We start from the raw sequence: 11,622 nt of genomic DNA on the forward strand, positions 1-11,622 counted from the left end.
GCTTGCCAGTGGGTTGCTTCGAGACCATCATGGACTTTCTCAGGGCAGTCCCCATTGTCTCTACTCTGAGATTGACTCACCACGAGGGGTTCCTTGTAGCTGGCGTGTACTTGTGGCTCTTCCTGTGGATCGAGAGACAGTGACGTGTTTAGAGCTTTCTTCCTCTTCAGCCATCGACGGTCAGGCACCCTCACCTCATATGCAGCTCTGCAGCTCTTCCCGGGCCAAAAGCCAATCCAGCCAGCCAGTCAATCCTCCTGGTTGCCCACCCTCTCTACCCCCAGTCAAACTCTCAAGCTGTCACTCGTCACAGAAGCCTGCAACATTGCCCACACACTCTTCTAGTTTTACCTTGTCATTATACCTCAATTAACGTCTCACTGGGTGTGAGTGTGTTTTGACCGCCGGTTAGACTAACTCTCGACATTGGTGACAAGATCCTCCAACGACTGGTCGATCTAACAGAGCATTGGAAATTCGTTCCAACTTGAGCCCTTCCAAAACGATTTTTGCATCCATTGTCGGATCATCACCAAAGATGTCGACCGCAGCAACACAACAGCAACCTCCTACCATCCCCCCTCGACCCAACAGGGCCCAGGACAACGATCCATCTGGTTTCCCCAAAGTTCCTCCTCGTCCTATCAAGCGCGGCTTGTCGCCCAATCCAGATCGATATGCGCCTTCGCCCTTACATGCCGGCATCCCGTCAAAAACGGGGCGGTCCAATTCCAACGATGATCCCATCGAACGATCCAAGAGCGTCGAGATCCCCAATGTGGTGGGTGAGGAGGGCATGGAATACGCAGCTCTGGCTGAACAGCTCCCGTCTCGACAACCGAGCACCTCGCCCGAGCAGACACGCACCGTCGACGAGAATCTCAAGATCCTAGCGCCCAAGGCGACAATGCCTGCTCTCAGCGCCAAGCAGCGCATCATGCAGGTCACGAGGACCGACTCGGACAAGGCGGCTTCCTTTGGCATTGGCAAGCCGAGCAGCGAACTCCCCTCGTCTTCGACTCGCAGCCTAAAGAAGAAGGCGAGCACGTCCAGCGGCCTCTCACAGAGCGAAGTAGAGGACGAAGAGCATGGTATTCCGGAAATTGGTGTCCAGGTCCCTCTGCTGGCTTTCGCCGGCGACGTCCAGGCACCTTCTCCCGCACCCGGTGCGCACGGGTCCGCTGAGGGGGGCTCCAGCAGCTCTCGGAGCCACAAAAGAAAGAGCAGCTCCCGAGGACTGCCTCCTGGGAGCTATGGTCTGCACGGCCACAATGTCGTCCCTCAGGACAAGCTAGAGAAGGAATATTATCAGAAGCATCCTGAGCTTCTGAAGCTGGAGCATCACATTTACCAACATGACCGTGCCACCGATTTCTCTATGAGCAGCGAGGAGCTGAACAAGATGGTCAGGTCGGCTGAGCTGAATGGCCATGGCGTGGGTACGTTTATATTCAGTGACAATCTCTCGGGCACGGTCGAATTTGCTAACATGGCGTTCAAAAGGTACGACAGATCATGTTGGGACGCCCAGTGAACAGGCCGCCTGGGCAGTCTATTCGGAAGCAGCCTCACGGCCGCATTCCACGAAACCCCAGGACGGCTCGCCCCTGAAACAAGACTTGCAGACCGATGTGAGCCGCGACGTGATCGTTGTCGATGAGCCCAACCGCAGGAGAAGTGTTCTGTTTAGCGATGAGGCTATTCCTGCACCACCTGAGGATGAGGTGGCGGACAGCGACTACCGTGCCCCGATTCTGGCAGAGGACGAGGTCAGAAAGAGCAAGAACCGATACGACCAGGTGCCAGCTGTCGAGCTTTCTCGTGAGCGTCGGGGAAGCGACTACGAGATGGAACCACCCCGCAGTCGCCCCACCAGCCGTCCGACCAGTCTGTACAAGACTGAATCTGCGGAGATGCGATCGACTCCGCTGGAAGATGTGATCGAGTATGAGCCTTTGTTCCCAGACGACGATGAGCACGACCCGAAGAAACATCTCACAGCTGCCCAGATCAAGGAGATGAAGCAGCGCTTCCCGAGCCGTGACATCTGGGAAGACGCTCCCAACAGTGTGCACTACACCGCCGAGGTCAACACGCCTGAACCGGAAGAGGATCTCGCAAAAGTGCCCTCCCGCGAACAAACCCAGACACCGGCGCACGTGTTCGCCCGCAAGCATGAAGAGCTGGCTGAAAAGGAGGCTACTCACCCCGACGCCTTCCTCTGGCGGACCCAGAAGCCCACCTGGGCGGCTCACCAGCCACAACTTGCTCAGGAGGTCACTCGTCCCAACGCCGCGCCTAGATTTCCCAGTCGCGATGTCTGGGAGGATACCCCAGATAGTCTGCAGCTGGAGACCACCGTCTCAGGCCCACAGATGGAGCAATCGTCGCCTATCGATAACAAGCCGCATAAGTCAGGTCCGCCTCAGAGGAAGACTACGGACCCCAAGGACAAGCCCGCGATTCCGGAGCGGCCCAAGCCGAAGTCCGTGGATGATGCGGCAGCCAAGCCAGTGATTCCAGATCGCCCCAAGCCTCAGGTCCCATCCCGGCCTGCCAAATCTGGCTCGACATCAGCTGATGCTCCGGCGCCCAAAGCAAAACCCGCGATCCCAGCCAGGCCCATGGGCAATAAGATTGCCGCGCTGCAAGCTGGGTTCATGTCCGATCTGAATAAGAAGCTGGGACTCGGACCCCAGGCACCGAAGCCAAAGGAGGACGAAACTACCGAAGAGGTGGCCGAAGAGCCCAAAGAGAAGGCACCGCTATCGGATGCGCGTAAGGGACGCGCCCGCGGCCCCCAGAGGAGAGCTCCGGCACCAGCCTCTGCACCCGTTTCCAAACCTGCTGTGGACAAGCCCAAGTTGAGCTTTGCCACGGCGGTCACTGTCTGGTCGATTGATCCTGAGGAGGATGGCGGTGCGTCGATAGCAGATAGGGATGTTACCGAAGAGCCCAAGCTCGCTGAATCAACTGTTGCTGCGGTTCAGGAGGAACAAGTTGAGGTTCAGGAGAAGGAGGAGGAGGAGGAGGAGAAGACGACTAAGGTGGCAGAAGAAGCAGAGGTACCAGAGTCCCAACCTGAGGTGGAAGCCGAAGTGTCCAAGCCTGCAGACCACGTTGAGGTCCCCCAGAGTGCCCAAGAGGTAGAAGAGCCAACAGAGGAGGCGGAGGATGAGGAGCACCCAGTCGAGACGAAGACGAAGACATTGACCACAAGTAAGTCACATCTCTTTGCATGACGTCTTCTGGGAGATACAATTACTCACATTTCGACAAGACACAGCTGGCGAGACCCTAGCGGAGGCCACGATACAAGAGGACAAGGCCGACTCCAAGGTTGAGCCGAAAGAGGTGGCAGCGAATGTTGTCGAGGAGTAATAATCACATGAACACCCAAAACTGACAGGTGGTAGTATGCTCAAACAAGAACTAGGGTTTCAACACGGTATCTTGGGCGAAAGTCCATTGACAGCATAGATAGTTTTGTTTTTGTTTTCTGTTGGATTGGGTGTGCGTTCTCTTTTCCTCACCAACTGCGTTCGATCACTCTGAACAGCTGTGCGATGAATACAAACGTCCAGAGGGACGAGCGTGTTTTGCGTTCTGGCATACTCTCACCCTTGGAAGGGAAGCATTTACCTGCTGTACCTACCTTGATATATTTACATGCCGAAGACTGCTAACTAACCCACAGCGTGACCAGTGAGATGTGATTATTGAAGATTAGACGCGTGTATGGCTGCTTCAACAACATTGTATGAGCAGCGACTTGAAAGTACTGAAAAGAGACAAAGAGTTGATGAAGGGGTTAGGATGCTCACATGAAATAATTAACTGACCCAAAGACTGAAGAAAATGCAAGCCTTCTCTGAATGAGGCGGCCCACGATAGATGAATAGTACAACTGTACCACGACTTTCCTGCTCTCCGAAAAGAGAAAGGAGCACTTCACAAAATATAAGTGAATAATTACCTTCCCACGACTTGTCCTCAACAAATCATTGCACCAAAGTAAAAGGGCCATTATGTACAACCATCATGATACGCACGACTGCCATCGGTTTTCATGTGAGCTTCGAGATTCAGTGTACAGGGCGAGACGGGACGAGACTAGTCATGTGCAACTACATACACTGAAAGAGACAGATGGACCTCGACAAGTCATCGTATCAACATAGCCAAATCACAACAATAAGTGAGAAGAAGGGGCTGAACAGAGAGTTCACCCCCTCGTTTCTCTCTCCCTCATCGTACTTGTCTTGTTTTCAGCTTGTTTTCATTGGGACACACTCATGTAGTTATGCCTATATCTGTATTGTGTCCTGATTCCTATCTCTTTCTCTTTCTCTCGCTCTCTCTCTGTTCTCCTTCTCTGATCCCGAGAAAAGCGTGATAGAAACAACCTAGACAGACACACAGAGAGAGAGCGCCATACCCATCCCGTGTTGCGCCCATGCCCTGAATCATAAACCGTGTCCCCGTGCCCATGCCGATGCCGTGTCCGTGTATCCTATGCCTTATTTCCGTTTGAGATGCTTTCTAGCCCGAATACAGAGAGAAAAGCAGAAAACATATGAACAAAAGAGAAGGAAAAGAAAGAGGAGACGATTGACCGTCGTCAAGTTTTCTCTGCCCAGGCAAACATATTCAAGGACCCTGGTGTTTTATACACAAAAAGGGAGGTCCTTCTCCCGCCCCCTTCACCAGATAAGCAGTAGCAGTAGTCGTCCAAGGAGGCTCACCTCACCTCACGACCACAAGCTCGTCCATGTCTTCGTCCTCATCCAGCACCACCTCCCGTCCTCTGAGATCGCCTCGCCTGCCACTGCTGCTGCTGCTGCTGCTGCCGCCACCACCACCACGATCGTACAAACCAACCACACCAGGGCGGATGTTCTTTCGATCGCCGCCAGTGCCGCCAGGGAGACTCTCCCGACCGGCCTCACGGATGCCTTTTTCTGTGACAAATCGCGTCTTCTTGCGCACGGGGCTCCGGTCCTTGTCCCGAAACGCGGACGCCACGGTACTGGTGCTGTCCTTCTTGGCGTGGAGGTTCAGGTTCAGCCTCTCCCCGTCGCGCATGCGGGACAGCTTATCGCGCAGGCTCCCGCCCCAGCCGAACGTGCGCGAGACGGATGAGGAGGATGTAGTGGAGGAAGTCGTGGTGGCGTTGTTGTTGTTGTTGCTGTTGTTGTGTTGGTGTTGGTGGGGGCCGCGGCTGCCGGTCGCGCCGTTGCCGTCGAAGCTCGTGTTGAAGGAGCTCTGCGTGCTGTCCTGGCGCTTGCGCTTGATGGGGCTCAGGGAGATCTTGGGCTCGCTGCCGCGCGGAGCGAGTAGGCCGAGAGAGCGGGCGTCGACCTTGCGCTCCTCCTGACCTCCCTCGTCGTCATAATGGTGGTGGTGATACGTGCCCGGCAGCGGAATCCTGGGCACTTTGAGCGCAGGACTGAAGCGCGCGGCCGTGGGTGGCGCCATGGACGCTGCTGTCCTCCCATTGGCGAGTCGCGAGGCCTGCGAGGTCGTCCTGGCCGGATCAGAGGGCTCTTTCGCCGCAGCGCGCATGTATTGCCCGCCCACGCCACTACCGCCCATCTCGCCCAGCTTCTTGGCTATGTCCCGTTCCTTCTCCTTGGCCGCGAGCCTGCGCTTCAGGCCCTCAGCCCTCTCGCGCGTGTCGGCCAGCTGCGCCGCGGCGTCCAGCTCCTCGTTATTCGCGCCGCGGCTGCCCCCGCTCACAAAGTATCGGGAACCCGTGTCATAGTCCAGCTTCCCGTTGGTGTCGTCAAACTTCTTCATGCGCTCCTCTCTGGCGACCTCCTGGGCGGATTTGTGCCACACTCTCCTACTACGAGAGCGCTCCTTTGGCGCCTCGAGCCCAAAGCCGACGCCACCGTTGATCTCAATGCGCGCACCGCGTGTCTTGGCGAGGGCCGAGTTCGTGTGAAACTCGCAGTGCTCTGTGCGCCGTGCGTTGACCCAGCTGTTGCAAAGGGAGCCGCTGGCCTTGACAGACTTGCAGAAGCCGAGGTCGCGCGCCATGCCAACCTCGAGGATGGTGTCGGCATCTGAGTTGATGGTCAGGCTGAAGCGGCCGGTGTCTTGTTTCCCTGGTGGCGGCGGCATGATGTCCGGGTTGAGGATGGCGACCACGGTGCCTGGGCTGAGCTTCCAGAAGCGGTCGAAGCCGGAGTTGAAGAGGAAGAGCTCAATCTCCCACTGCAGGTCGACCAGCGTGAGGACCATGTACTTGCCCCTCTCGGAGGCCTTCAGTCTGCCTGTCTCGGCGTCGAATTGTGGCTTGTGGCTGCGCGGCTCCGACTTGGACGCTACGATGGCGAAGACAACGCTGTCGATGACGTCGTCTGGGAAGGACCAGTCGGGGGCTTTGACTTGGCGCAGGAGGTCCTGGAGAGAGTACGTTGTCTTGCCCGATATGGCGCGCGCAACAACCTGGTGAGGAAGGATGCGCTTGGAGAGGTGAAAGGAGGAGTACGGCTCGAAGGAGGCGGATGACGAGGATTTCTGGGGCTCAGAGGTCGTAGAGGTGAAAGAGGCCTGTGGATCGTTGCCGTCGGTAAAAGAGCTGGCAGGCGCCGGAAACGATGATGTGCGCGCGCTGGACGTGGTGTTGCTTCGCTGCAGAAACCCTACTCTTGACCTGTCGCCTGATGTCTTGCCTAATATTTCGTCTTTTGTGAAACCCCTCTCCATGGGTGAAGGCTCGTCTACTATATCTGTGGCGTTGCTCTTGTAGTCCTCCATCTCTTGCCTTCCCACGTTGAACGCTGTGCTTCGTGACCTGGCGGCCTTGTCCCTCGTGTCCTGGCGGACATTCTCCTCGTCTCGGGCGGTCTTTAGCCTCTCGCTGAAGCTTAGAGGTTTCTGTTTGTCGTCGAAGGACCCGGGGTTCCTCGAACTGCGCAGGTAACCTCCACCCTGTGATCCTCCTAGATCGTCGAAGGATTTTCGAAAGCTCGGGGCCCTTCTCAACGAGACATCGGAAGCCTTCAGGCCTTTGTCGATCCCAAGCAGCACCCGGCTGGGCGATGTCTGTGCGGCGGGTGGTGGCTGGACCTTTCTCACAGGCGACGCGGGTACCTCGACTGGTGGTTGTGACGGGGGGCGCGCCGTAGGTTCTGTCCTCCTGATCTCTTTTATCCTCATGCCCGGTCGCGCAATAGAGGCCGAGTCGGGTCTTTGATTTCTGGCAGCACTGTCCTCAGGCTGCTGGCCAGAGGATGGTGCTGCTGCCGCCTGTGACCCGTTTGCAGCCCTGGCCTTCTCCTTGCGCAGCTTCTTCAGCCTCAACTGCGCCTGTATCTCCTGGAGCTTCAACTGCAAGGTCTCCTCGTCATCGCCTTCATCGTCCAGGTCCATGGGATCGCCTCCGCCTCCTCCTCCTCCTCCTCCTCCTCCTCCTCCCCACGTCATCATATCCGAGGGCCGGTGTACGAGATCTGTGATGGTCGGTCTGGGCTTCAGGGGCGAGGGCGAGGTGGATCGCTGTGCGAGCATCTGTCTGTAGCGCTCGCGGCCGCCGGGTGTACCGAGGAGTGCCTCTTTGGGCGATCGTGGTGGCCACTGCTGCTCGAGGCCTGCTGGTGCAGCGGTGGCGGTGGCGGCTGCTGGTGTTTGCGGCTTTTGGTCAGTCGCGCGAGGAATTGAAACAGTGTGGAGCAGTCCTTCTATGATGTCCTCCTCTTGTATTCTTCTCTGCCTTGTTGTCTTTTTCTTCTTTCTTTTTCCTTGCCCTTTTTTTCTTTCTCTTTCCCTTTCTCTCTCAGAGTAGACACTCACGTGGGGGCATCGTGTTCTTTGGGATTGAATTGCCAAGGATATACAACAGATGCCACTTCGTCTTTGCCCCTCAATCAGTGTAGGTTTCCCCAGACTGTGTCGCGCGCAGCAGTAGCAGCTGGGACGACTTGTAGCGTGCCCCGTGCAGTATGACCGTATGGGAAAGGATGCGGTGAAGTGGGTTTCGCCTTGCTGGACAGGTCCTGGCACCAGCCAATTAATTTCGCCCACGCCTGAGCACCACCTGCACCACGGTCCAGCTGTAGTTGTCGTACCCGACGACAGGGCATGGGTAAACCGATGTGTTGGTTGATTGGTTGGATGAACGGATCTCTCTCTGTCTCTCTGTCTTGTGGTGTTTACTAACTCCGGGTGTGGGTGGTGGGTCCGCGTCTGTCGTCTTATGTTTTGCTGAAGACGAGGACCGGGGGAAAGAGAGGAGAAAAAAAAGTAAATAGTGACTGGATGATGGGCGATGATGTCGTCGTTTCGTGTGTGGTTGGTGTCTGTGCTAGTGGTCTGGTGGTGGGTGGTCAGTGGGTGGTCCAGGGTGGCTGTGTTGTTTGTACAGGTCATGCTTGGCTGTGGCTGGCGGCAAAATGTACTGTGACAGTCAAAGTAAACAAGCCCTGAAGCGAGAGCGCCGCCCTCCCCCTCCTGGCCCTGTTTTGGGGGGATTAGATCCCGGGGCAAATCCCTGGACGAACTAACTAACAAGCGACAGGGCTGACGGTTTATGGGTCTTGAGAGGGGAGATCGGCCAAACAAGATCGATCCGTGCCTGAGAGTTCAAGAAAACAGGATGTTACTATGTAAATTAGGAGATACACCGCGTCCCCACTGCCTGCATGAATGCAACCCATAATACGAGTTATGATGACCTTCTTCTGAATAACAGTCATTCATAATCATTCATAATGTTATTCAGAATTTTCCAATGTTTGTATTTGTGCAGTGGGGTGGCTCAAGTTTTGATTGGTTGGTGGGGTCCAGAGGAGAAGGAGGAGAAGCAAAGAAGGCGGCGTCGCGACACTGACGCGAAATCCCCTAACCCCACGAACGCGCGAACCCTTGCCTGCTACGCGACACGCTATCTTTACCTGGCCACATTATTACATGCAATATTTCCATAGGTACAGATGATTGTACTACCTTATGCTATGTGTATTGACTGCCACTGTACTGTTCTGCATAGCGCGTGAACAACGTGCTTAGAGTTTAGACTTGCAAGATTCACGTACCTGCTGCGACAACAACAACAACAACAACAACAACAACATCCATGACAACGAAGCCATTGCTCTCCAAATTTCGATCGGACCCATTCTGAGATCTCGACCCCTGGATTAGGACCAGACTCATACTATACATTGCTGACTGATGAGAGTATGGCGAGGACGAGGACAGGAAGGGGTGCTGGCAAGGCCGCCGCGAGCAGAGGAGGCAGAGGTGGAGGAGGAGGAGGAGGAGAGGAAGACACCAAACCCACCACATCAAGATATATCCTACCTGCAGAGTCCTCCAACCCACCCAAAGTCCTCATCCTTCCAGATGTGGCCACTCCCGAGGCAAGAGTCGTCTCACTCACACATCCTCGCTACTCAAAGCCCTCCCGATACCTGATATGTCCAGAGACGGGCGCCTACGAGTTCACCAGAATATCCGCACCCAAGACCACCCCACGGAGTTGGCTGCTAGACAGCACAGATGCTACCACCACATCCTCCTCCTCTTCTCCCTCCTTCACAACCCAGGTCACGAAAAATGCCGACCTATACCTCGCCACACCCATCGACCCCCTCTTCCTAACCCTCCCGGCCCTCGCAGCACAATTCTCCGCCGCGGGCAGGCGCATGTTCCTCTCCAGCGACGACCACCTCGACACCGTCGGCGAGGCGGCGCCGCACCTTCGAGACACAGTCGTGCGGTGGCCCGCATGGAGGCGACGACTCGAAAGCCGCATGGCTGCGTGCTGTGACACGGCTGAGGCGGGCGACGAGACCATGTTTCGCTTCAGCGAGGACAAGCTGTTTGCCGAGGTGCTGGCCAAGGCGCGGCGGATGGCTAAGAGCAGATTGCCAGAGAGTATGGAGGACAAGTTTGTGGTGAAGGCGCTGGAGGCACCTGTGCTGGGCGTCAAGAGGACGATGGGGGTTAGCGGTGCTGGTGGTGCAGCGGTGGCCGTGCTGCAGGCGGAAGAGTCGGCCATGTCGGAGGGGGACGGGTCGCAGTCGTCAGCTGCTACCACCACCACCACCACCACCACACTGGCATCAGAAACATCGACCGCTGCAACCTCAGTGGTGGAGGAATCTATTGAGGGGGCACCGCTGGAAGTAAAGGACGTGTCCTCGGCGATCCAAGCCTCCGAGCAGATCGTCGGGCTGCAGCGCTTGCGGATCGCATTCAACTTCATCTGCTCGTCATACGTGCCGCCAGCCATGGCATCAGCGCTCAAGAAGATGCTCGCACAAAACAAAACCCCCGAGGCGGTCGACTTTGGTCCTCTAGACGACTATGTCGCGCAGCTGACCAGGCTGCGTCAGGAGGCCATGACGGCCCGGTCGGCCTCGGACTACTCGCGGAAGCGGACGCTGGACGAGGAGGACGAGGACAGGCAGGAGAAGAGGAGGAGGAAGGAGGAGGAGGAGAAGCGGAAGAAGGCAGGGGAGAGCAGGGGCGTGAGGGAGCTGAAGAAGGTGAATACGGCGGGAATGCAGAAGTTGAGTGCGTTCTTCAAGCCGAAGAGCTCATGATGGATACGGTCATGACATGACGTGCCAAGGGGGTCACAATTTTGTAGGATAATCAGGTTTGGATATGCACGCATCTTGTGAGTCATGGAAAAGGGGTATCATTGAATGAATGCATAGCATGCATAGCAGGAGCACGATGAAGAGAACAGAAGAATGACACATCATCTCACGCCGCGTCCTGTCGCCCTGGTCCCACGCGCTGTCCGTCCCGCGCCGAACCCCCTTCCTATCTGGGATCCGGCTCTCGAGCTTGATGCAGACGCGCCACCTCTGTCCAGCCCAGATATGTTCGCCACTCCACCTCTCAGAACACCCCGTGCCCGCGTCGTCCTCGTGCCCCGCGCCCCAGGGACACCCCGCCCGCGGCCGGTCGTGGTTGTGCCTGCGAGGCGCGCCCTCTCCTGCTCTTCTGCTCTCCGGCGAGCCTCCTCGCGCCGGCGGTCCTCCGCCTCGGCCCGGCGCTGCGCGGCCAGCTGCTGCTCGAGTCTGTCCTCCTCAACGGCCTCAAGGTCCCTCGTGGAACCGTTCCAGTCCTTGTTGAGGATGAGGCGCTGGCTGTGTTCGGTCTGAGAGAGGATGCGCGTCCACGTGTTGAGGAGGGTGGATGCGTTGTCGACCGTCCGAGAGACGCTCTGTGATGGAGTTTGTCAATATACTTAGCTCAGGTGTCCATAAGCTTGCTCTGTGGGAGTGAGAGAGAGAGCAAGTGTGTGTGTGTGTGTGTGTCTAGTACATACACCCATGTTCCCCTTAGCCTTCTCCAGCGTGCCAATGACCCCCTCGATCACCTCGTTGATGTTCCGCACCCCTTCCAGCTCCCGGCGGAGGGCTGCCTCTCGAACCTCCTCTGCATCGAAAGGCTCCTTCTCCTTGTCCCTGGAGCTGGTGGGAGGTGGGGGTGTCTTGGGCGTCCTGGGCGTCCTCGGCCTGGATGGCAGGTCGGAGGGTTTGATGGGTGACGAGAAGAGCTCGGAGGGGTCAGCCTCGTCGTCTGCCATGTTTCAAATCAATTAATCCTGGCAAGTCCGTCGTTTGTGCTATGCACTGTTGCTTTGTTTTGATCGCC

The 11,622-nt window shown here is 56.8% G+C and overlaps 4 protein-coding genes across 4 annotated transcripts; 2 read left to right on the plus strand and 2 right to left on the minus strand.

The window, feature by feature from the left end:
- Positions 1-538: 538 nt before the first annotated feature.
- On the plus strand, positions 539-2,657 carry M406DRAFT_266231 (uncharacterized protein; the record flags this gene model as incomplete). The annotated part of the gene is made up of 2 exons (XM_040917789.1): positions 539-1,439; positions 1,504-2,657. Coding segments are annotated over 2 exons (2,055 nt in total), but the record flags the coding sequence as incomplete, so codon positions are not given.
- A 1,623-nt stretch (positions 2,658-4,280) lies between these two features.
- M406DRAFT_353110 (uncharacterized protein) lies at positions 4,281-7,810 on the minus strand (the record flags this gene model as incomplete). The annotated part of the gene is made up of 2 exons (XM_040922739.1): positions 4,281-7,628; positions 7,801-7,810. 2 exons carry the CDS (start codon positions 7,808-7,810, stop codon positions 4,747-4,749), a joined length of 2,892 nt encoding a protein of 963 aa, XP_040772447.1. The 3' UTR covers positions 4,281-4,746.
- Positions 7,811-9,272: 1,462 nt separating this feature from the next.
- On the plus strand, positions 9,273-10,547 carry M406DRAFT_230805 (uncharacterized protein; the record flags this gene model as incomplete). Its single annotated transcript, XM_040915849.1, has 2 exons — positions 9,273-9,966; positions 10,039-10,547. Coding segments are annotated over 2 exons (1,203 nt in total), but the record flags the coding sequence as incomplete, so codon positions are not given.
- Positions 10,548-10,717: 170 nt separating this feature from the next.
- Positions 10,718-11,554, minus strand: M406DRAFT_342255 (uncharacterized protein; the record flags this gene model as incomplete). Its single annotated transcript, XM_040921753.1, has 2 exons — positions 10,718-11,188; positions 11,294-11,554. 2 exons carry the CDS (start codon positions 11,552-11,554, stop codon positions 10,718-10,720), a joined length of 732 nt encoding a protein of 243 aa, XP_040772449.1.
- Between the last annotated feature and the right edge of the window lie 68 nt (positions 11,555-11,622).

The sequence above is a fragment of the Cryphonectria parasitica genome, assembly GCF_011745365.1.
Source record: "Cryphonectria parasitica EP155 unplaced genomic scaffold M406scaffold_8, whole genome shotgun sequence".
Taxonomy (NCBI): domain Eukaryota; kingdom Fungi; phylum Ascomycota; class Sordariomycetes; order Diaporthales; family Cryphonectriaceae; genus Cryphonectria; species Cryphonectria parasitica.